This window comes from Dendrobates tinctorius, unplaced genomic scaffold (assembly GCF_039654945.1).
Source record: "Dendrobates tinctorius isolate UK_male_01 unplaced genomic scaffold, ASM3965494v1 ptg000011l, whole genome shotgun sequence".
In the NCBI taxonomy this organism is placed as follows: Eukaryota; Metazoa; Chordata; class Amphibia; order Anura; family Dendrobatidae; genus Dendrobates; species Dendrobates tinctorius.
In genome coordinates this window covers 51,689,427-51,714,166 of record NW_027361679.1, presented here as the reverse complement: position 1 = coordinate 51,714,166, position 24,740 = coordinate 51,689,427, and the positions used below count along the sequence as shown (strand labels likewise).

The 24,740-nt window shown below is 45.2% G+C and overlaps 1 protein-coding gene across 1 annotated transcript in view; it reads right to left on the bottom strand.

Moving 5' to 3' along the window:
• DNAH6 (dynein axonemal heavy chain 6) overlaps positions 1-24,740 on the bottom strand; it is a 570,270-nt gene that overhangs the window by 353,146 nt on the left and 192,384 nt on the right. The window contains exons 35-36 of the mRNA XM_073542156.1: positions 18,957-19,079; positions 15,712-15,894 (exon numbers count right to left, since the gene is read on the bottom strand). Coding sequence (XP_073398257.1) covers positions 15,712-15,894; positions 18,957-19,079 — 306 coding nt within the window. The remainder of the gene's footprint in view (positions 1-15,711; positions 15,895-18,956; positions 19,080-24,740) is intronic.

Here is a 24,740-nt window from a genome sequence, read left to right as displayed (position 1 = left end):
CCTGTTGCCTGTCTCGTTCTGCACAACCGCATTCTACAGTGGAACGCACGCTGACCTGCTCTGGTATCACCGGAGGAGCGACGCCTTCTTCTCCACCCGATTTCTGTAAGTAGCAGTGGCTTGCAGGCCAGCGTCGGAGCCGAGAGCCTCCACTGTGGGAGGAAGCGGCTCTACCCAGAATCCTCGTCCGCACCCTGGTCTCTGTGGCTGAGGGACCCTCCCTAGGAGGGTTTCAGCCCCGGGCTGCTTGACAGGGGGAAGGTTTGGCCCAGCCGCCAGCCGCCCGATCCCCCTGGGCCCCGTCAAACATTCACCTTCTATCTTCACTCCTCCTGGAGCAACCTCTCCTACGACCACCCCCTTTGGGACAGGAAAAACACTGGAGGGTGGAGGGACCTTTTAACCTCTCTGTGATCCTGTCCCGCTATAGGTCAAGGGAGGACTTCCTCCATGGTGCTGTCAGGAGTGACACCATTCTAAAAACTGTACCCCTGATGATACTCAAAACCACATTCAAGAAGTTTATTAACCGTTCAGGTGCTTCACAGGAATTTTTTGAATGTTTAAAAAAAAATGAACATTTAACTTTTTTTCACATAAAATTACTTCAGGTCCAATTTTTTTAATTTTACCAAGGGTAATTTGGCCTAAGTACGCTGATACCTGATATGTGAGGGGGAACCACTGTTTCGGTGCATGGCAGAGTGCAGAAGGAAAGGAGCGCCGTTTGACTTTTTCAACGCAAAATTGGCTGCAATTGAGATCGGATGCCATGTCACATTTGGAGAGCCCCTGATGTGCCTAAACAGTGGAAACCCCCCACAAGTGACCCCATTTTGGAAACTAGACGTCAGAAAGAACTTATCTAGATTTGTGGTGAGAATGTTGAACCCCCAAGGGCTTTACCGAAGTTTATAATGTACAGCCGTACAATTAAAAAATCATATTTTTTCCAAAAAATGATCTTTTCACCCCCAATTTTTATTTTCCCAAGGTAAACAGGATCCCAAAATTTATTGTGCAATTTGTCCTGAGTACGCTGATACCCCATATGTGGGGGTAAACCACTGTTTGGGCACATGTCAGAGCTCAGAAGGGAATGAGCGCCGTTTGACGTTTTCAATGCAGAATTGGCTGGAATTGAGATTAGACGCCATGCTGCATTTGGAGAGCCCCTGATGTACCTAAACAGTGGAAACCCTCCACAAATGACACCATTTTGGAAACTAGACCCCCCAAGGAACTTATCTAGATGTGTGGTGAGAACTTTAAACTCCCAAGGGCTTCACAGAAGTTTATGACGTACAGCCGTAAAATTAAAAAAGCATATTTTTTCCACAAAAATGATCTTTTCACCCCCAATTTTTATTTTCCCAAGGGAAACAGGACCCCAAAAGTTATTTTGCAATTTGTCCTGAGTACGTTGATACCCCATATATGGGGGTAAACCACTGTTTGGGCGCATGGCAGAGCTTGGAAGGGAAGGAGCACCGTTTGACTTTTTCAACGCAGAATTGGCTGGAATTGAGATCAGATGCCATGTTGCGTTTGGAGAGCACCTGATGAGCCAAAACAGTGGAAACCCCCCAATTCCAACTCCAACCCTAACCCCAACACACCCCTAACCCTAATCTCAGCCCTAACCCTAGCCGTAACCCTAACCCTAGCCCTAACCCTAACGGGAAAATAGAAATAAATACATTTTTTTATTGTATTACTCTTCCCTAACTAAGGGGGTGATAAAGGGGGGTTTGATTTACTATCTGTGGCGGGTTTTTATGTTTGGCAGCAGTCACACAATAAAAGACGCTTTTTGTTGTAAAAATAGTTTTTGCATTACCACATTTTGAGAGCTATAATTTTTCCATATTTTGACCCACAGAGTCATGTGAGGTCTTATTTTTTGTGGGACGAGTTGATGTTTTTATTGGTACCATATTCAGGCACGTGTCATTTTTTGATCGCTTTTTATTCCAATTTTTGGGACACAGAATGAACAAAAAACAGCATTTCAAGAATTTCTTTTGGGGGGGCGTTTACACCGTTCCGCATGCGGTAAAATTGATAAAGCGGTTTTATTCTTCGGGTCAGTATGATTACAGCGATACCTCATTTATATCATTTTTTATGTTTTGGCGCATTTATACAATAAAAACAATATTATATAAAAAATAATTATTTTTGCATAACTTTATTCTGCAAGCTATAACTTTTCTATTTTTTCACTGATGATGCTGTATGGCAGCTCATTTTTTGTAGGACAAGATGACATTTTCAGCGGTACCATGGTTATTTATATCCGCCTTTTTGATCGCACGTTATTGAAATTTTTGTTCGGCGGTTTGATGATAAAGCATTGTTTTTTGCTTTGTTTTTTATTTTTTATTTGAAGGGGTTCACTAAAGGGATTAACTAGTGGGACAGTTTTATAGGGTGGGTCATTACAGATGCACTGATATTAAATATGTGTACTTTTATTCTTTTTTGTTTTTTAGTCCAGTCAAAATACGAAAAAAAAATCCTTTACCCTGAACAAATTCCAAGAAAGCGTTTTATTGTTATTTTTTGGTAGTATTACATGTAGGGAAAAACATACTAAAAGTTTACCAAGATAGGGTTACCACAAAGGGTCCAAATGTGGCATCAAAGAATATGGCAGTCAAAGCTGTAAAATGTTAAATGCGACTCGCCTTTCAGTGTCTATCATATTTCTTTTACAATTACTACTATTATTATATTTATTATTTAACAATTTATTCATCTTCTTTTACAGAGCTGAGAATGATGGAAAGTCAAGAAACTTGCCCCTTATGCAGCCATGAAGTAGAAGATAACGGGGAAAGAATGGTGATTGGTGCGAAAGGAGCTGAAGGGATCAATAATGCCAGTATTGAGAGGGGCGTTAACACTGTGGTAGCTGCTGGAGCAGTGGTGCACAAGAGATGTTGTGTGAACTACATAAACAAGAAGCAAATAGATGGTACGGTGTGGCGGGAAAGCAAAGGTGTACCTGGAAGTGGACCCTCTGGGTCACGGCTCCAGAGCCCCCAGAGGCGAGTGCCCAGGTGAGGACCACCCCCTATATAGGGAGTATTAAGGACAAACCTCCCGGGGATAGAGCCGCGACAGCCGGAACCAAAGGGACGACTGAGGTAAGAGAGCAGGAGGCAGCGTATAGGGTGAGGCAGTAACCCAGTGGGTGCGGAACCGGGGGCCCAGGTGCGCACAGGAACGGAGGCTGTAGATGTAAAGAAGCAAACAAATGAATACAGGCTGTACGGCAAATAACTGAGACGTGGAGAGGGAAGTAGGTAGCAGGACAGAGGAGGGAAAGCACCAGGGAGACAGGGAGGGCAGAGCACAGAAAAAGCAGACCGAGGTTAGGCAGGAGGAACCATGGTACAACACGCAGCAGAGACAGAGGACAAGAGGGGCCTGAGGACACAGAGGGCGAAGCTGCGGACAGCGTCACCGCATGAGATAATCAGGCGTCTTACCAGGGCTGACGCCGGCCATATGTAGCGGTGGGCGCTGCCATCTTGGGGGCGGGGCCTAGCGCGTCAGCTACCCAGGAGGCTGAGCGCCGTGGGCAGGAACCCGGCGCCGAGGGAGCCGGAGGCCGGGCGCGGGGACGCGCTGAGGGGCAGGAGCGCGCCGGACAGTGCGCATGGGAAGCGCTGTGACAGTACCCCCCCTCTTTACGCCCCCTCCTCCTAATGTTGGAGAGGAACCGTCTCATGATGTGGGGAGCATCAATATTCTCCGAGGGTTCCCATGATCTCTCCTCGGGGCCAAAACCCTTCCAATCAACCAGAAACAGAGTTCTCCCTCTAACAGTCTTCCTAGCCAAAATATCCCTCACCTCAAAGGTGTTATCCGAGCTACATGGTTGGGAGGTTAGAGCGGGTGCAGGATGAAAGTGGTTGAACATGGCTGGTTTAAGGAGAGACACATGGAAGGTGTTGGGAATCTTAAGTGAGGCGGGTAACCTCAACTTGTAAGCCACGTTGTTGATCCGACGTAAGACCTCAAAGGGACCAATGTAACGTGGGCCTAACTTGTAGGAGGGGATTTTTAACCTGATGTACCGGGAAGCTAACCAAACCTTATCCCCAGGGTGATATGGGGGAACGTCTAGTCGCCTCTTGTCGGCATAACGCTTCATTCTGAGGCTGGCATTCTCAAGGGCCCCTTTGGTCTCCCTCCAAATCTGAGAGAAGTCCACGGACAAGGAATCTGCCGCCGACACACCCGAGGTGGGGGACACAGGGAGAGGAATGCCTGGGTGTTGACCAAAAACCACAAAAAAGGGAGATTTGGAGGAGGCTTCACTAGGATGGTTGTTGTAGGCGAACTCCGCCCAAGGAAGGAGAGAGGCCCAGTCGTCTTGGTGAGCATTGGAAAAATGTCGGAGATAGGATGTTAAGGCTTGGTTGACTCGCTCGACCTGACCATTCGACTGGGGGTGATAGGCTGAGGAAAAATCTAACGTTATCTTCAGTAATCCACAGAGAGCTCGCCAAGAACGGGACGTAAGCTGAACTCCTCGATCCGAGACAATATGTTGAGGAAACCCATGAAGGCGAAAAATGTGAAGCACGAAGATCTTTGCCAACTCGGAAGTGGTAAGTAGGCCAGGTAGAGCGATGAAGTGGGCCATTTTGGAGAACTGCCGAGACTTTCGCAGGATCCATCTCCAGACCCGAGTCCGAAACGATAAAACCAAGAAAAGGCAAGGACCTTTGCTCAAAGAGACATTTCTCTAACTTGGCAAAGAGATGATTATCTCTGAGACGTAGAAGGACTTGACGGACGTCTCGGCGATGTGTGGCCAGATCAGAAGAGAAAACCAAGATGTCGTCTAGATAGACTACGACACAGGTGTAGAGAAGATCTCTGAAGACATCATTTACGAGTTCTTGGAACACCGCGGGTGCGTTGCAAAGTCCAAAGGGCATAACCAAATACTTGTAGTGCCGTCCCGCATGTTGAACGCCGTCTTCCACTCGTCCCCAGAGCGTATCCAAACCAGGTTGTAGGCCCCTCGAAGATCAAGCTTGGTAAATACTCGCGCCCCCTTCAAGCGATCAAAAATTTCATAGATGAGAGGTAGTGGATTCTTATTCTTCACTGTGATACGATTCAAGCCACGATAATCGATGCATGGCCGCAGGGATCCATCCTTCTTCTTTATGAAAAAGAAGCCTGCTCCAGCAGGGGATAAGGATTTCCGAATGAAACCCCTGGCCAAATTGTCCTGGATGTATTCAAAACATGGCCTGGGTCTCAGCTGGAGAGAGGGGATAAATTCTCCCACGAGGTGGAGTAGTACCAGAGACGAGCTCGATGAGGCAGTGTCTCCGCCTCCCTCTTGTCAAATACATCCAAAAAATCATGGTACACCGGAGGCAATCCTGGGGGAACAGGCAAAGGACGGGGGTCACCTACGGGACGCACTGGCAGCAGACACCGAGCCTGACAGGACTCCCCCCAGCACAAGACGTTACCATTATGCCAATCTAAGATGGGCTCGTGAAGCCGCAACCAAGGAAGACCAAGCAGGATAGGGTGAGAAATGCCTGCTAGGACGTAAAACGTGATCCTCTCCTTGTGCAGCACCCCTACTTGCAATACCACTTCATGAGTAATTAACGAAACTGTCTCTAGCAGGGGCTGACCATCTACGGAGGCGAGAATTTGTGTTTTTTACAAGGGCCTGACGGGAACTGACAGCTTATTAACCTCCTCTAGCCTGATGAAATTCCCGGCGGCACCCGAGTCCACGTAGGCTACCAGAGAAGCCCGCTGCCCACCAACATTCAAGAGGACGGACAAAGTGAGTGGAAGAGAGGTATCATGTGCACCTAGGGAGGCCTCTCTTACCTGGCCTAGGCGGAGAAGTTTTCCGGACGCTCGGGACAAGTTTGGATGAGGTGGGAACCGCTACCGCAGTAGAAGCACTGACCGTGGAGGCTCCTCTCCCTACGACGCTGATCGGACAGCTTCAGGCGATCCACCTGCATAGGTTCGGGTGTCGGAGGTGACGGGAGACTCCTAGGTCGAGGACTGGGTGGCCTGCGGATAGAAGAAAGTGGACAAGAAGCCCTTCTCTCCCTGGCACGCTCCTGAAAGCGGAGGTCAATTCGCATCGCTAGAGAGATCAAATCCTCGAGAGCTGTAGGGGTGTCACGACCCGCGAGCTCATCTTTTATCCGACTTGAGAGGCCTCGCCAAAAAGCGCCCACCAAGGCCTCATTATTCCAACCTAAGTTAGAAGAAAGAGTCCTAAACTGGATGGCATACTGGCCCACCGTTAAAGAACCTTGACATAGGTTAAATAAAGCCTCAGTGGTAGAGGCTAAACGGCCCGGTTCGTCAAAAACTCGACGAAATGTATCCAAAAACACGGAAAGCTGAGTAACTACAGGGTCATCGCGTTCCCAGAGCGGATTGACCCAAGCCAACGCGTCCCCCTCAAGATGGGAAATGATGAAGGCCACCTTGGCTCGGTCAGAGGGGTACTGCTGGGGCAGCAACTCAAAATGGAGACGGCACTGATTTAAAAAACCCCGGCATAGCTTGGCATCTCCGTTATATTGGGGAGGTTTTGCTAACCGCGGAGGAGGATGGGGACCCGTGGCTGGGGGAGCAGATGCGGCCGCCTGCAAGGCGAGCAACCAATCGTCCACCGAGGCCATATAGCTGAGGATATGCGACTGGGTGTCTCGCTGCTGCGCCAACTCCTGTTGTAGACCAGCCAACTGGGCGGCGTTACCAGGGTCAGAGGACTGGAAAGCGGACAGACGTGAGTCCATGGTTTTCATGAAGGACATCATGCGCGTCTGATTCTCCCGAAGAAAGACTAACTCCTTCTGAGCGGCTGTGGCTCCGGCGGGGTCCATGGCCTGATTATGCTGTTACGGTGTGGTGGGAAAGCAAAGGTGTACCTGGAAGTGGACCCTCTGGGTCACGGCTCTAGAGCCCCCAGAGGCGAGTGCCCAGGTGAGGACCACCCCCTATACAGGGAGTGTTAGGGACAGACCTCCCGGGGATAGAGCCGCAACAGCCGGAACCAAAGGGACGACTGAGGTAAGAGAGCAGGAGGCAGCGTATAGGGTGAGGCAGTAACCCAGTGGGTGCGGAACCGGGGGCCCAGGGGCGCACAGGAACGGAGGCTGTAGATGTAAAGAAGCAAACAAATTAATACAGGCTGTGCGACAAATAACTGAGACGTGGAGAGGGAAGTAGGTAGCAGGACAGAGGAGGGAAAGCACCAGGGAGACAGGGAGGGCAGAGCACAGAAAAAGCAGACCGAGGTTAGGCAGGAGGAACCACGGTAGAACACGCAGCAGAGACAGAGGACAAGAGGGGCCTGAGGACACAGAGGGCGAAGCTGCGGACAGCGTCGCCGCATGAGATAATCAGGCGTCTTATCAGGGCTGACGCCGGCCATATGTAGCGGTGAGCGCCGCCATCTTGGGGGCGGGGCCTAGTGCGTCAGCTACCCAGGAGGCTGAGCGCCGTGGGCAGGAACCCGGCGCCGAGGGAGCTGGGGGCCGGGCGCGGGGACGCGCCGAGGGGCAGGAGCGCGCTGGACAGCGTGCGTGGGAAGCGCTGTGACAATAGACTTGCATAAGAAAGCTACTTCCGTTCATCATTCACCAGCCAAGAGAGGTACACGGGTGTCTACTGGATCCTATGATAGCACGACGCAGTGTTTGTTCTGTGGACATGAAGTGGTGAAGACAAGATCTAGTAGTGATTTCAATGATTATAGCTTTGTTAAAACGGATGGATTTGTAAGGTCCATCTTGTCGCATTGCAAACAGCGTAATGATGACTGGGCAATCACCGTTCAAGGGAGAATCGCGTACTTTGGGAAGGACTTACATGCTGCAGACTGTCTGTATCATCGTTCATGTGACATTAACTTTCGGACAAATTACGGAATTCCTATGCGTGATGGTGGTGGATCTACTACAAAGAAACCGCGGAAGGTAGGGAGGCTGATGAACATGGACCAAGAGCAAGCGTTCTTGAGAATGTGTGCATTTCTCGAGGACAACGATGAAGAGCAACTGACTGTCACAGATCTTGCAAAGAAAATGACGGAGTATCTTGTAGGAGACAGTGCTGCCTATAGTAATAAATGGCTGAGGTATAGGCTGGAGGAGAGGTATGGCGATTCGCTATTCATAGCAGAGTGTGAAGGGTTGCCTAACATTGTAACGTTCCGTGAAAAGACCAGAATAATCCTGAGGGACTATTTCCGTAGTCAGGAAACGGATGAAGAAGCCCAGAAAAGAGCCATCATAGAGACTGCGGACAAACTAATCAAGAGCGATATCAAATCTAAGATCCCATCTTCAACCGATGAATATCCGAAGACTTCATCGCTTGAATGTCAGTCTGCCTTAGATTATCTCCCCCTGAGTTTGCTTTGCTTGCTTGAAACCCTCTTCGTTGGAAAGGACAGTCACAGGAAGGTCACAAGCATTGGACAATCAGTTGTTCAGGCTGTACGTCCCAGGGCTGTAGTAGCTCCATTGCAGCTTGGGTTAGCAGTCCAGCTCCATCATCATTTCAGGTCTCAATTTCTTGTAGACAGTCTCTCAGCCATGGGATATTTTTCATCATATTCGGAAGTCCAGCGATTCGAGGAAAACGCTGCCGCTTCTGTTGGCCAGGATGCACTCGGTGGTACCATAGAGAGACTGGATACGGCACTGCTGTTCGCTGCGGACGTCGATCAAAATATCATCACGTTAGATGGGAAGGGGACTTTCCATGGCATCCAGAAAGGAAGGTCAGTCGCACTGATCTCAGATGGAAGACTGCGGACTTGGAGATAGTTGAACAAAGCAGAGTTGATGCAAGGGAATACCGTTTCGCAAAACACACTAGCCGAAACATAAAATTCAAGCCCTTGCCATTTCTTGATGCCATTGACCATCGTGTTGATGTATTGTGGGAGATGTCTCTACACTTCAAACAGCCTACACCGAGCTGGAATGGAATGATGCACATGCTACATAAAGACTGTGATCATCCGGGGTCGTCTTCAGTAATCTTCCTGCCCATCATTGACATTTATTCCGGAGACAAGTCATGCATCTTCTCTACTCTTGAGTATCTGTGCAACTTTGCTGATAAACACCCATCCGCTGCAGTTGTTACATTTGATCAGCCACTCTACTGGAAAGCGTCAGAAATCAAACACGAGGTGCCTGAAGACAGCCCGGTTCGAGATGTTGTCCTGATGCTCGGGAGCTTCCACACATTGATGAATCTTATGGGTGCCATAGGAACGTTGATGGATGGGAGTGGAATCAAAGAGATCTTGGGAACAATTTACGGTGAAAATGCTGTGCAACACATCATGACTGGAAAGGCAGTTCAGCGTGCAGTTCGTGGCCATCTCCTCCTTGATCAGTGTCTTACTCAGCAAGTTGCAGACAAAGTACTTTGCGGCCATCCCGGTTTTGCAAACCTGTTGCAAGAACTTGAGCAGTTGTATGCTCGGACACTGACAGGGGAGAATGACTTGAATTCGGTCATCACTTCTACCTGCCTTAGTGAAATTGTCGACCTCTTGTCCACCAAAAGAAACGGATTATCCGCTCACTCTCGCACCAGTAAACTATGGCTGAATTACCAACAGATGGTTGGAATTCCAAGGGAGCTTATCGAGGCCGATCGTACAGGATCCTGGCTGATGCACCTTCATGCTGTAGCCGAATGTTTGCCGATTCTTGCAGCTGCTGGGCATGGGAACTATGTGAAGGCCGCCTACCTTTACCTCCAGTCTATGACCACTCTGGAAGATGATATGCCATCAGTCTTCCATATATTTATGAATGGCTTGCATGTTGTAAGGCGGACTGATCAGTACTGGGCAGGCGTGGGTTGCGACCTAGTCATCGAGCAAGCTCTGATGTGCTCCCTAAAAACTGTAGGAGGACTCACCAGAGGAAGTGGAACATCAGTGGGCCTTGTGGACTCTGTCTGTGCCAGTGTCCTCTTCCTACAGTGATTCAATGCAGGGTTTCACTCGCCAGAGCTTTGTCACCAGTGAACAACACAAGGAGGCAAGAACATCAAGGACGAGAAGAGATCGTGAAGACCTGGAGAAAATTGCAGATAAACTCGAGACCTTTTCACCTTTCTCTGATGAAGTGTCTCTTCACAACATTATCACCGGTGTCAATGCAAATAAGGATGTGAATGTCCATAACCTGTTCACCATTGGCAGAGAAATAGTGGCAACAATGGAAGGTCAATCACTGTTTTCAGTTAAGTACAAGCGGTCAATGAAAGCCAAGACCCTGGCATCCAGTGGGGCTATTGACATTGCTAAGGACAAAACAATAGACCCCACTCTTTTGTTCCAAAGGTTTCTTGTGGTGTCTCAAACTGCTGATCTTTCCCTTGATGAGGTGATGGCCTATGAACTTTCACCATACCCACCATCCCTCTTTGAGGCAAAACATCTCTTACGCAAACCAAACAAAGCACAACTGATGGCTGCTATAAAAGCACAGAGTTCAGATGACGAAGTACTCAAGGATGTACCAGAAGTGGAACATTATGTTCTTGATGGAGATTCTCTTCTCCATCGACTGAAGTGGTCAGAAGGAAAGACATAATGTTCAATCGCTGAAGACTATGCATCTTTCACACTAAAGCACTATGGTAAGGCTACGATAGTATTTGATGGTTACATTGGAGGACCAAACACTAAGGACATTACCCATCAGCGACAGCGCAAAAAACGAACAAGTAACAAAGTGAACATTGCTGAAGGAACGAAATTTGTCGGGAAAAAGGAGGACTTCCTTTCGAATGTGGAGTACAAACAGTCTCTTATCAATCTCGTTTCACAGCGCATGAATGACAGAGGTTGCCACGTAATACAATCAGAGGGGGATGCAGATGTGGAGATTGTTAAGGCAGCAGTGTCAATGTCATCCAACAAAAGTACTAGTCTCATTGGCGAAGATACAGATCTTTTGGTGTTGTTACTTCATCACGCGTCAACCAGTGATGGCAACAAGCTTTATTTCTACTCGTTCCTGGGAAACCATGTCTGCAGCAGTCTTCTGTTCCTTCATGCATTCACGGGTTGCGATACCACTTCCGGGGTTTTTGGAATCGGAAAAAAACTCGGTCTACACAAGGTTTTGAAGGGAGACTCGGTCTTAAATAGCTGTGCTAAAATCTTTTCCACACCTAACAAAAACAGAGCTGAGATTGAAGACTCTGGGTGTAAAGCGATGGTGGCATTGTTCGGGTGCAAACCTGGAGACAATCTGTCTGCAATAAGGTATTCTACTCTCTGCAAAAAAGTTGGTTCAGCCAAAATCTTTGTTATACCTGAACGACTGCCACCGACCTCCTCTGCAACGAAGTATCATGCCCTTCGGAGTTACCTCCAAGTGATGCTTTGGATGGACAATGGTGAGGCCATGGACACTACTGAATGGGGATGGTAATTGCAGAACAACAGTCTAGTTCCAGTGATGATGGATACTTCACCCGCGCCAGAAACACTTCTGAAAATAATTCACTGCAATTGTTCTCGTGCTTGTAGTACACTTCGGTGCACTTGCAAAAGACACGAACTTACCTGTTCACGGGTATGCGGACCATGTCAAGAATTGCATTGTGACAATATGAGTGAGGAAGCAGTGTCTGATGATGAAAATAGTGACTATTGACCTGACACGCTTATTCAGTGATGAAGTAGGTCTTAAAATGCACTGTGTATTAATTCTATAATTTCTAGAAATGTACATATATGTCATGACGTCATTGATGACATCATGACCTCGCCTGTCCATGTAGTTAGTATAAAACTTTGTATAAAAATTGTTATATGAAAATATATAGCATACAAAATGCAAACTCTTCTGTAACCTAAAGCTACAGCTTTGAAATAGGGAAATATTCGTTATTTTTAGTGCGATGGGTGTCATCGTCTTATGATGTCATAGTTAGGACCTTTGTGGTGATCAATTTTTGGAAAACTTTTAATATGTTATTCCCCACATTTAATAGTAATAAAAAAAATCATAAAACGCTTTCTTGGAATTTGTTCCGGGTCAAACCGTATTTTGACTGGACTATTTTATTTATAAAAAAAAAAAAATTATTAGGGAATATTTTTTTTTTATTTTTTATTTGGGAATTTTTTAATAATTATTTTTACACTTGTTTTTTTCTTTTTTACTTTATTTTTTACTTTATTATATTGTCCCAGTGTGGCACAATATAGTAAAGTGTCAGATCGCTGATCTGACACTTTGCAGTGCAGTGTCAGATCAGCGATCTGACAGGCACTGCTGCAGGCTTTCTCAGTGCCTGCTCTCAGGCTCTGCAGGGAGGAGGCCCTCGGAACAGCATGATAGCATCGCACTGTTCCGAGGGTCTCAAGGAAGCACGCAGGGAGCCCCCTTCCTCCGTGATTCTTTCCTGTGCCCCGGGTACTATGCGATCATGTTTGATCGCAGTGTGTCTGGGGATAATGTGCCGGGGGCGGTCCGTGACCGCCCTGGCACATAGTGCCGGGTGTCAGCTGTGATAATCAGCTGTGATAATCGCATTGCAAAAATGCACCAAAATGCAACGGAATTTTCCATACCCTTAGGGCTCCCTGGCTTTTCTGATTTTCCATATATTAAGACAATGCACAGTATTTTCTCAACCTAAAAAACAGTGTTCAAATAAAAATTATTTTCATGTTACTACTATCTAATACAGAGGATAGTAATCACATGAGTTCATTTGCACCCTAGTTGTCCAAGTGACTGTCAAAAACAGTCATGGCTGAAAATGTTGGCACCCTTAAAATTTTCCAATAAATGAAGTATTTCTCCCAGAAGATTATTGCAATTACACATGTTATATTTTCTTTGTGTGTATTGAAGCAAAACAAAGAAAAAAAGAGAAAGATAGGCAAATTGGACATAATTTCTGTCATGATCCAGCAAGGATCTGACAGATTAAATGGATAAGTGAACTTTTTTCCCCTTTGGCTAGGTGCCAAAGTGATGTGATTGCCCCCGGTGGCCATTAGAATTATTACACGTGGTGTCGTTCATTCTAAGTTGCCCCGGTGGTGGTGAGTGGTAGTGCACTTTAGTTTCTTTGGTTTAGTGCACGTAATTATAATTCAGGTGTGAGGCTCTATAAAAGAGAGCCAGGTGTGTTCAATCACTGTTGGTGATATTGTGTGTTCGTCATTTGAGAAGGAAGCCTGGGTGAAAGAAGGAGCTGAACATGAGTCCTGCGCAGCCAAGCCAGAGGGGACGAGTGGCAGCTATGTGGTCTGCAAGAAGGGCTGGCATGGATTGGTGGAGTTCAACATTGGGGTCTGGAAGAAGGGCTGGCATAGCGTGGTGGAGTCGCAGTTTATGGTGTGGGCAGGAAGTGCTTGCATGGCTTGGTGGAGTGGCGACTACGTGAGAGTTGCACTCAGCATGCTGGACTTGGTTGCTGAAGACTGGACTCAAGCATGCTGGACTTCTTGGCAGAGGAGTTGGACTCGAGCATGCTGGACTTCTTGGCAGAGGCTGGACTCATCTTTGGGACTCTGTTTACTGGGCAGCTACAACTGGTAGTGGACTCTGCTCCAAGGCTGCACTATGGTGATGGATCCGATTTTGGTGATGCATCCGGGTGGAGAACATGCACAAAGGTGGTGGGCTCTGTTGCTAGGAGCGTACGCAACAGAGCAAAGCTAAGTGGTGTTTCCCCTGTATTGTCATTTTCCCTCATGTGTGTTTAGTGCAGTGGTGGGATTAGTTTCCGCACTGACCAATTCCCTAGTGAGGGTTTAGGTTCAGGGCGAGCTAGGGTTTTTAGGTTCCTGTGCATCGCCCGGTGCGAACCGGCATAGGGAACGTTAGGAGTGCAGGAACACTGGCTCAGGGGAGTTCAGAAGGTCTCCACTTCCCTATTCCCTATTGCAGGGCCCACCACTGTTAATGTTACCCAGGTTCCCCCTTTATTATTTAAATTCGCCTTACTGGAGGCGGGGTTTCCAGACTACTGTATGTATAACGTGTAATACCTAAATTTGCCAGTTGGAGGCGGCGTATCCAGCTGCACGTTTTATTATTTAAACTCGCCCCACTGGAGGCGCTGCATCCAGGGTCACGGATGTCTTATGGGTTCGGCTTGCAGTACTCGCTGCGTCCAGACACACGTGACCGTGACAATTTCACACATTTTTTAAGCATGTGATGCTTGTTCAGACTCACTTGAGGCAAGTAACAGGTGTGGGTAATATGAAAATCATGCCAGAAACCAAATTAAAAAAGGAAGAACTTGACTAAATCTTTGCATTGTGTGTCTGTGTGTGCCTCACTAAGCATGGAAAAAAGAAAGAGGAGAAGAAAACTCTGAGGACTTGAGAGCGAAAATTGTTGAAAAATATCAACAATCTAAAGGTTCCAAGTCCATCTCCAGAGATCTTGATATTCCTTTGTCAACAATGCGCAACATAGTCAAAAAGTTTACAAACCATGGCACTGTAGCTAATCTCCCTGAACATGCACAGCAGATAAAAAATGATTGAAAGGTTGCAATGCAGGATATTCTGGAGAGTGGATAAGCAGCCCCAATTGAGTTCCAAAGAAATTCAACCTGTCCTGCAGGCTCCGGGTGCATTAGTGTCAGCACAAACTATCCATCAACATTTGAATGCAATTAACCGCTATAGCAGTAGACCTAGAAGGAAACTATTGCTGACACAGACATAAAAAAGCTAGACTGCAGTTTGCCAAGATGTACGCGAGTAAGCCAAAATCCTTTTTTTAATGCATCTTATGGACAGATGAGACCAAGATAGCGCTTTTTGGTAAAGCATATCATTCTACTATTTACCGAAAACAGAATGACGCCTGCAAAGAAAAGAACACAGTACCTACAATCAAATATGGTGGAAGTTCAAAGATATTTTGGGGTTGTTTTGCTGCCTTTGGCACTGGGTGCTGTGACTTTGTTCAAGGCATTATGAAATCTGAAGACTACCAAAGAATTTTAGGTCGCAATGTAGTGCCCAGTGTCAGAAAGATGGGTTTGCGTCCTAGGTCATGGGTCTTCCAGCAGGACAATGACCCAATACATACTTCAAGAAGCCCACAGAAATTGATGGAAACAAAGCGCTGGAGAGTTCTGAAGTAGCCAGCAATGAGTCACGATCTAAATCCCATTGAACACTTATGGAGAGATCTTAAAATTGCTGTTGGGAGAAGGCTCCTTTCAAATATGAGAGACCTGGAGCAGTTTGTAAAAGAAGAGTGCTACAATATTCCTGTTGAGTGGTGTTAGAACCTTGTTAATGGTTACAGGAAGCGATTGATTGCAGGTATTTATTCCAAAGGATGTGCAACCAAATATTAAATTGAGGGTGCTAACAATTTTGTCCATCCCATTTTTGGGGGTTTTGTGTGAAATATATGTCTAATTTGCCTTTTTTACCTCTGATTTTTTTGTGTTGTTCCAATACACACAAAGGAAATAAACATGTACAGTATATAACAAAACATATTTAACAGTAATTGCAATAATTTTCGGTGAGAAAAACTAAATTTTCTGGAACAACTTCAAGGGTGCCAACACTTTTGGCCACGACTGTACATATATGTAAACTGGACGCATTGTGTGTTATATCATGTAACAGTAATGATTAGCCATTAGCAGATGTACCATTTTTAGGTCCGGCCCCCCTTTTCCAAGTAGCAGGGATTCGAGAAGACAGCAGAGAGTAGTCACTTTACTGATATCCACATGTGAGATGGCTTGAGTGCATTTTCTGGTAACAAATTTGAGGCCATCTTCAACATAGCGTCCAAATAAATCCAAAAGAAGCTGCTTCATTTCATCGGTCAGCTGTAAATGACAAAATATGAAAAAAAACATGCGTACTTTCTCCATACACTGCGAAATATGAGCTTGTGACTATTATTATTGTGACTATTATTATAAAAAATAAAGAAAGGAAACAGAAAATTAGTGTATAAAATGACAATAATCTGTATGCTTTGGGATTACCTAAAATAATGAACTATTGTAATACAGCCCAGTAATAGGAAAAATACATTACTATCTTCCAAGGTTAGAACCATCTCTGCATGATTTTATAGTCAAGTATAGTCTATTTCAGAAGGAATTAAAATGTATCCAATGTTTCATTATATTTTGTGCATAAATAAACTATACAGAATTAATGCATAAAGCAGGAGCAATAGGTGAACTATAAAGCTAGGTATTTAGTGGGGATTTAACAAGCGGATAATCCGCACAAAGGATCCACAGTATTTTCAGCACAAGCAAAGTGGAAGAGTTTTAACTTTATCTCTTGCACATGCTGCTGGTGTGGAATCCACACGGACTATGGAGCCGGTTCATCAAGACCAACGTAGTGCACGGCTGTGCTGCGCAAGCATTGCTGGAATAAAAGGCGCCAAATTCATTAAGAGGTGTATGACTCTCAATGAATTTGGCACCTCCTCTGAGTTTCTGTGCAATAAGGCTATGTGCACACGTAGTTTTAGGTGCTGCGGATTTGGAAAAATCCGCAGGAAAATTCTCAGGTTAAAAGACCTGCGGTTGACCTGCGGATTAGCCTGCGGTTTAGCCCTGTGGTTTCATACCTCTACAATGGAGAAGGTGTGAAACCGCTGCGGATTCCGCACAAAGCATTGACATGCAGCGGATTTGAACCCGCAGCAAATCCGCGCGGAAAAATCCGCAGCATGTGCACAGCGTTTTTCAGTTTACCATTGAAAACAATGGTACTGTACAATGCAGCTAAATCTGCTGCGGACCCGCAGAGCCTGAAATGCTGTGGACCGCAGCAGGATCTGCAACGTGTGCACATGGCCTAAGCCAGAAAATGCAAGTCGATTCAGAGATTGGAGTAGCATTTCTGGCTTACAAAACTCAATCAATTTGATGGGCAGACTTGGTCACACTCCTGCCACAGTTCCTCCCCAACTTCACATAATTCACCTGAGCTGAGCAATACTGGTGTGAAAATGGCAAAGTTTAGCAAAATGTTCAAAGCTTTTTTGCATTACATTTTTTGTAAATCGCAATTTTTTGTGCAATGTAAAAGGGTGAAATCTGCATGGTTATTCTGTTGTAGAGGTCTGCTGGGGAAAAGCTGCAGAAACGCTGTAAAAATTCCATACCAAATACTCTGTGAATGCAGCCTGCTTGCTGCAACTGTAATATCCATCTAATAAGGTTTGATGCTGGTTTCTGATTCTCACATGATACACTGGACCAAGGTCTAATCAAATCGTAGATATACCCCAGGTAAATAACTTAACTGAAAGTCATAGAATCATAGAATGATGACCTCCTGAGTCATCTGGTCCAACCCCCTGCTCAAAGCAGGATTCACTAAATGATCCCAGACAGATGTCTGTCCAGCCTCTGTTTGAAGACTTCTATTGAAGAACTCACCACCTCTCGTGGCAGCCTGTTCCACTCATTGATCACCCTGTCAAAAAGTTTTTTCTAATATCTAATCTTTGTCTCCTCCCATTCAGTTTCATCCTATTGCTTCTAGTCTCTCCTTGTGCAAATGAGAATAAGGATGATCCTTCTACAATGTGACAGCCCTTGAGATATTTGTAGACAGCTATTAAGTCTCCTCTCAGTCTTCTTTTTTGTAAGCTAAACATTCCCAAATCCTGTAACTGTTCTTCATAGGACATGGTTTGCAGACCGGTCAGCATTCTGGTCGCTCTTCTCTGAACTTCCTCCAGTTTGTTGATTGTTTTTTTCTAAAAAGTGTCGTGCCCAAAACTGGACACAGTATTTCAGATGAAGTCTGACCAAAGAGGAGTAGAGGGAAATAATGACTTCACGTGATCTAGACTGTATACTTCTGATAATACATCCCAGAATTGCATTTGCCTTTTTTGCTGCTGCATCACACTGTTGACTCATATTCAGTCTGTGATCTATTTGTATACCCAAGTTTTTTTCACATGTGCTGGTGCTTATCTTTATTCCTCCCATTCTGTATATGCTTTTTTCATTTTTATTGCCCAGATGTGGTACTTTGCATTTTTTTCCCTGTTAAAAACCATTCTGTTAGTTGCTGACCACTGCTCCAGTTTATTTATATTTTTTTTAATCCTCTCTCTTCTCTAGTATTAGCTATCCCTCCTAGCTTTGTGTCATCAGCAAATTTAATCAGTTTACCCTCAATTCCTTCATCTAAATCATTGATAAAGATGTTGAACAATACAGGGCCCAGGACAGAGCCCTGTGGTACCCCACTTGAGACATTCTTCCAACTGGATGAGCAGCCATTTACGACCACTCTTTGGGTCCGATCACTAAGCCAGTTATGAATCCACCTAACAGTGTTGAGTTGTTGTTAACAGTGAAAGTGTTGAGATCTTGAATATCAGACACGGAGATCAAATCTTTGGAAATGTATTGGTGTAAAATCTTTACTTATATAATAGTGTGGGGAAAGTAAAAAAAATATTGGAGGCTTCTTTGGCTCTCCCTAAATCATTAGATCAATGGAAATTTTACTTCCAAATATTGCCAAACATTTAATCTCCATGTCTGCTATTCAGAACCTGGTAGTGGAAACTGGAAAGATCCAATGTATCTACAATGTGGATATTTAATTGGCTCTCTACACTTGTTTAGACATTTTTTCTTTTATTTAAGCCAGTATACAGGGGTTGTACAACTACACGTACTGCCATGAAGGCTCTGTGCGCATGGTTTTGCTTTTTTCACAAGCCTTATTTTTCATAAATTAGAAGTAAAATAACTAACTCATTGTTTGACTTGCTATCTGGTAGCTTTTTCAATTCTGGTAGAGAATTTAGCAATTTAGAAGATAGAAAAACCAGAGAATTGTTCCGACAAATAAACTTATTATGGTAATACAATATATTCAAGCAAATATCACATACTTTTGCTGGAAGCCCAGCTATCCAGGTTTGTACATAGGGCATCCATTTAAGCTCCTCAGGATCAATGTAAACCATTCCACACCGGCTGACGGTAGCCGGAGATGCAACTTTCAAATCCTGGACCTAAAACAAAAAGCTAATGCTTAACAAGATAAATTGATGGTTTATTACTTACTGAAAAGCACATAAGATCATTTATTGGCATGGCTAAACTATTTATTGTATTTTGAGATCATTAAACAGATGCTTGTTACAGTAGCTCGGATGCTGAGGGTTTACTCAATTATTGAGGTCTTTGGATTCAAGCTGCTCAGATACACATTCCAGTATATGGAAATAAAAATAGCTCTCACACAGATGTCATGTGTATACAGTGTAATTGCTGCGTTGCTTAGCTAGTAAACCCATCTCGGAGCATTTTTACTACTATTTTATTTGGAAACTTATTTTCCATGGAATTCAAATTTCTTTGAATTTTGATGAAGCAATTCAATGACAAGTGGCTTAGAACACCCATCCCTAAAATACGATTATAGAGTGCTGTAGATAAGACCTGAAAGGCAGTGGCCATATCTTTTATCGGCCAAAACTGCTGACAGGTTCCCTTTAATCATTATTGTTATAGCGGAACTCAGAGTATTGTGACCTTCAAAGGTGCACATGGGACATTAATACATTCTAAGGGCAAAATGTGGACACTGTTTTCTAGGGTACTTGCACAAGGCATTAAGATTTTCCAAGGGGCAATTTTGCCATCTAGGAGGGGCACAGTAGTGGGCAATAATAATTGGGGCACTAAGAGGAGCAGTTATTGTACCACACAACAGGTGCAGTTATCAGGACACATACGGAAATAGCAGTTCAGTATTGGGGTGACAGCGGGATTAGGAGTTTATGCAGGTTAGGGATAGATGGAGACGGTGCTGGAAATGAGAGAAGTCAAATGTGTATTTGTTGTAATCTCTGCAGACGAGTAGTGGCCGGAGAAGATGTCGTGTCGGTCTAGGCCAGATGGAAAATACAGGAAAAATGAAAGACTACATCATAAAGAACATCATTTATAAGTCACCATCTATAACTGTACTGTAATCTCTAATATGGTCCGCAACACTAGTAACTACATATCCATATGGTGATAATATCAGTATTGGCCTTTGTATAGTGCTGAGGTTCCCCTATGCTCACTATTAGCCTGGGCCACAGCAGTTGTAATCTGGGTTACATAGTTAGGGTTCTACACATGTTTTTCCTCCCCCTGACCTCAACCCTTATAGGTATCAGCATCATCTATGCTTCTCATACATTGCCACACTATTGTTGTGAGTTCATTTTCCCCTTCACCATTGAGGTCTGATGAACTCCCTCTTCTGGTGAAGGAAGGTAGTGAGGCTGATTACCAAGCACCTGAGCAGGATGATGATGACTGGGTGACTGGAATTGCTGACTGGATATAAGGCAGCCGACGCCCTTCTGCCTTGCTGGTGATTTCTCAGAGGGATTCTAGGAGACCAGTCTGATTCCTGCTCCTCAAAAGCTAAGTTTTCTGCTCTGCTTTTTGCATTTGTGTTTTGGTTTTGTTTTGCCTTGTTTTTCTGGATTTCTGCCATTCCCTTCTGGGGTGAGCTGAATTCCTTTTTCCTCTGTCTTCAGAAAATACCTGAGTACTGATATAGTCTTTTTGAAGCCTAGCGTCTTCAGGGCTTTTTTCCCTATCAATCTGTTGGCTCTTGTTTTGATAGGGTTTTGGCAGATTGCAGACAGCAGCTTTTCTATCCTGTCCTATTTAGTTAGCTTGGGCCCCATCATTTGCTCAGCCTATATTTCTATCCGTGTGAGTGTTTTTTCATCTTGCTTCACCGTCATTATATGTTGGGGCTGCCTATTGCTTTGGGGTCTGCTCTGGGGCAGTTTAGATTTCCCTTTCTGTCTTTAGGCTATTTAGTTCTCCGGCTGTGATCGAGAGGTCTAGGGCACCGTAGGAACCCCCCACGGCTACTGCTAGTTGTTGATAGGTTCAGGGGTCTGCAATCCGATAGCTGCCAACTTCTCTGGTTTTCTGGACTTAGCTAGTATTTCTGTTTTTGCCTCCTACGGTGACTCATTCATAACAGAATCACCAGCCATACTGCAGATCCTAGGGTACTCAATAGCAGGAAAGAATTGTAAAAAAAAGTGTGTATATTTTTTCCTCTATATCTCTGAGGCCATAGGGGGAATTTTTTTTTCTCTCAATGGAGATAAAGCAATTGTCTGATCATGTGGAGCAGCTCGCTGTGGAAGTGCGGGGAATTTCCGCCTACCTTGCTCATTCATATGCTGCTGAACCAAAGATCTCTTCTCCTGATGTGTTTTTTGGGGATCGGTCTAAATTTTTGAATTTCAAAAATAATTGTAAATTATTTTTTGCCTTGAAGCCTGACTCGTCAGGGAGCTCCGCGCAGCAGGTTAAAATTGTCATCTCTTTGCTGCGTGGCGATCCCCAGGATTGGGCGTTTTCTTTGAAATCAGATGATCCTATTCTGACTAATGTGAATGCATTTTTTCAAGCCTTGGGGTTGTTGTATGACGAACCTAATGCTATTGATGAGGCTGAAAAGACCCTGTTGGCATTGAGCCAGGGTCGAGATTCTGCAGAATCGTACTGTCAAAAATTCCGAAAGTGGACGGTCCTTACTACCTGGAATGATAATGCCTTGGCAGCTCTCTTTCGGAAGGGTTTGTCAGAAGCCGTAAAAGATACTATGGTGGGATTTCCTGTTCCCTCTGGTCTTGACGATTCTATGTCATTAGCCATTCAGGTTGATCGGCGTTTACGTGAACGCAGGACTGCACGAGAGGTGTTGCCACCTGTTGAACAAGTGTCTGAACCTATGCAATGTGATAGAGTTTTGTCCAGGGAGCAACGTCAGGAGTTCAGATGGCGTAATAAGCTGTGTTCTTTTTGTGGAGATGCCTCGCATATTAATTCTGTCTGTCCTAAACGAGAGAAACGTTTTGCACACACGTTTTCTGTGGGTGGTGTTCAACCTAAGTTTCTTCTGGCTATTACTCTGATCTGCTCCCTGTCCACATTTTCCGCCAAGGCTTTTGTGGATTCGGTCGCAGCCCTGAACCTAATGGACTTGGATTTTGCTAAACGTTGTGGATTTCCGATGACACCTCTGCGGACGCCTATCCTTTTGAGGGGGATTCATGCTACTCCTTTGGCGAAAAATAAACCTCAGTTTTGGACCCAGGTGGTAATGCGGGTCGCCCCAGACCATCAAGAAAATTGCAGATTTTTTTGTTGCATAATTTGCATGATACCATTGTTCTGGGGTTTCCCTGGTTGCAAATTCATAATCCAGTTTTGGATTGGAAATCTGTGTCTGTGGTGAGTTGGGGTTGTCGGTGTGCCCTTAGTGAGGCTCCGGTTTTTTCCACCTCTCCTCAGTCGCATGATGTTCCTGACTATTTGGCAGACTTTTATGATGTATTTAGTGAGAATGAGTCTGCGTCTTTGCCTCCTCATAGGAGTTATGACTGTGCAATTGAACTGAGCCCGGGGTGTAAATTTCCCAAGGGTCGGCTCTTCAAGTTATCTGTACCCGAGCACGAGGCTATGCGATCCTATATTAAGGAGGCGTTGGAGAAGGGTCATATTAGACCATCCTCTTCACCCTTGGGTGCCTTTTTTTTTCGTGGCCAAAAAGGATGGTTCATTAAGGCCTTGTATTGATTATCGTGCCCTCAACAAAATTACTATTAAATATCAGTATCCGTTACCCCTGATTTCGGATCTATTCTCCAGAGTTAAAGGTGCTTGCTGGTTTACCAAGCTTGACCTCAGGGGGGCATATAATCTTATCCGCATTAAGCATGGGGATGAATGGAAGACGGCGTTTAATACTCCGGAGGGACATTTTGAGTACCTGGTGATGCCTTTTGGGCTCACTAATGCCCCTTCTGTCTTCCAGTGCTTCATGAACAACATTTTCCGAGACTTTGTGGATAATTTTTTTATTATCTATCTGGATGATATTTTGATCTTCTCCAAGGATTGGGATTCTCATGTGGAACATGTTCGGACTGTGTTCCGGATCTTGAGGGAGAATTCCCTGTATGTCAAAGGATCGAAATGCCTTTTTGGGGTACAGAGGATTTAATTTTTGGGATTTATTTTGTCTCCGTCAACTATTGAAATGGACCCGGCCAAGGTACAGGCCATTTATGATTGGGTTCAGCCCACTTCTTTGAAGGCCCTCCAGAAGTTTTTGGGTTTTGCTAATTTTTATCGGAAATTTATAGCAAAATTTTCTAGTATTGCCAAGCCATTGACTGATCTGACTAAGAAGTGTGCTGATGTGTTGAATTGGTCTCCGGAGGCTGTTTCTTCCTTTCGGGAGCTGAAGCGAAGATTCACTTCTCCCCGGTTTTGCGGCAACCTGATGTCTCACTCCCGTTCCAGGTAGAGGTGGACGCTTCTGAGATTAGTGCAGAAGCTGTTTTGTCCCAAAAGGATCCTGCAACATCTAAAATGAATCCCTGTGCTTTCTTTTCCCGAAAGTTCTCTCCATCTGAACGTAACTATGATGTGGGGAATCGGGAACTGTTAGCCATGAAATGGGCATTTGAGGAGTGGAGACATTGGTTGGAGGGAGCTAAACATCAAGTTGTGGTCCACACTGACCACAAGAATTTGATTTACCTGGAGTCGGCCAAACACTTGAACCCTAGACAGGCTAGGTGGGCCTTGTTTTTTACACGTTTTGATTTTGTGGTCTCTTTTCTTCCTGGCACTAAGAATGTCAAGGCTGACTCTCTCTCTAGGAGCTTCTTTGCTGATTCTCCTGTGGTGACCAAGCCTGCTACCATCTTAGGCGAAGGGGTAGTTCTTTCTGCCATCTCGCCCGATTTGAGACGTGCTCTATAAGAGTTCCAGGAGGACAAACCTGAGCATTGTCCCAGTGGAAAGTTGTATGTTCCTGACCAGTGGAAGAAGAGAGTGATGTCTGAAGTTCATTGCTCTGCATTGGCTGGTCATCCAGGTATTTTTGGTACTAGAGATCTGGTGAGTCGGTCTTTTTGGTGGCCCGCCTTGTCTCGTGATGTCAGGAATTTTGTGCAGTCCTGTGGGACTTGCTCCTGGTCTAAACCTTGTTCTCGCTCTAGTGGGTTGTTGATGCCTTTGCAGGTCCCCAGGAGGCCATGGACCCATATTTCAATGGATTTCATCTCTGATATGCCTGTCTCTCAGAGAATGACTGTTATTTGGGTGATTTGTGATAGGTTTTCTAAGATGGTTCATCTTGTACCACTCCCTAAGTTGCCATCTTCCTCTGAGTTGGTGCCCCTGTTTTTGCAACAGGTGGTTCGCTTGCACGGGATTCCTGAGAACATTGTATCTGACAGAGGAGTTCAGTTTGTGTCTAGATTTTGGAGGACTTTCTGTTCCAAGCTGGGAATTCAGTTGTCCTTCTCCTCTGCCTTTCACCCTCAGACCAATGTGCAGACGGAGGGAACAAACCAGACCTTGGAGACGTATTTGAGATGTTTTATTTCCGCTGATCAGGATGATTGGGTTTCATTTTTTCCCTTGGCCGAGTTTGCTTTAAATAATAGAACTAGTTCTGCCACTTTGATGTCACCTTTTTTTTGTAACTTTGGGTTTCATCCTCGATTTTCTTCAAGGCAGGTGGAGCCTTCTGCCTGCCCAGGTGTTGACACTGTGGTGGAGAGAATGCACCAGATCTGGGACCAAGTGGTGGATAAGTTATCTCTCCCCCAGGAAAAGGCCCAGCGGTT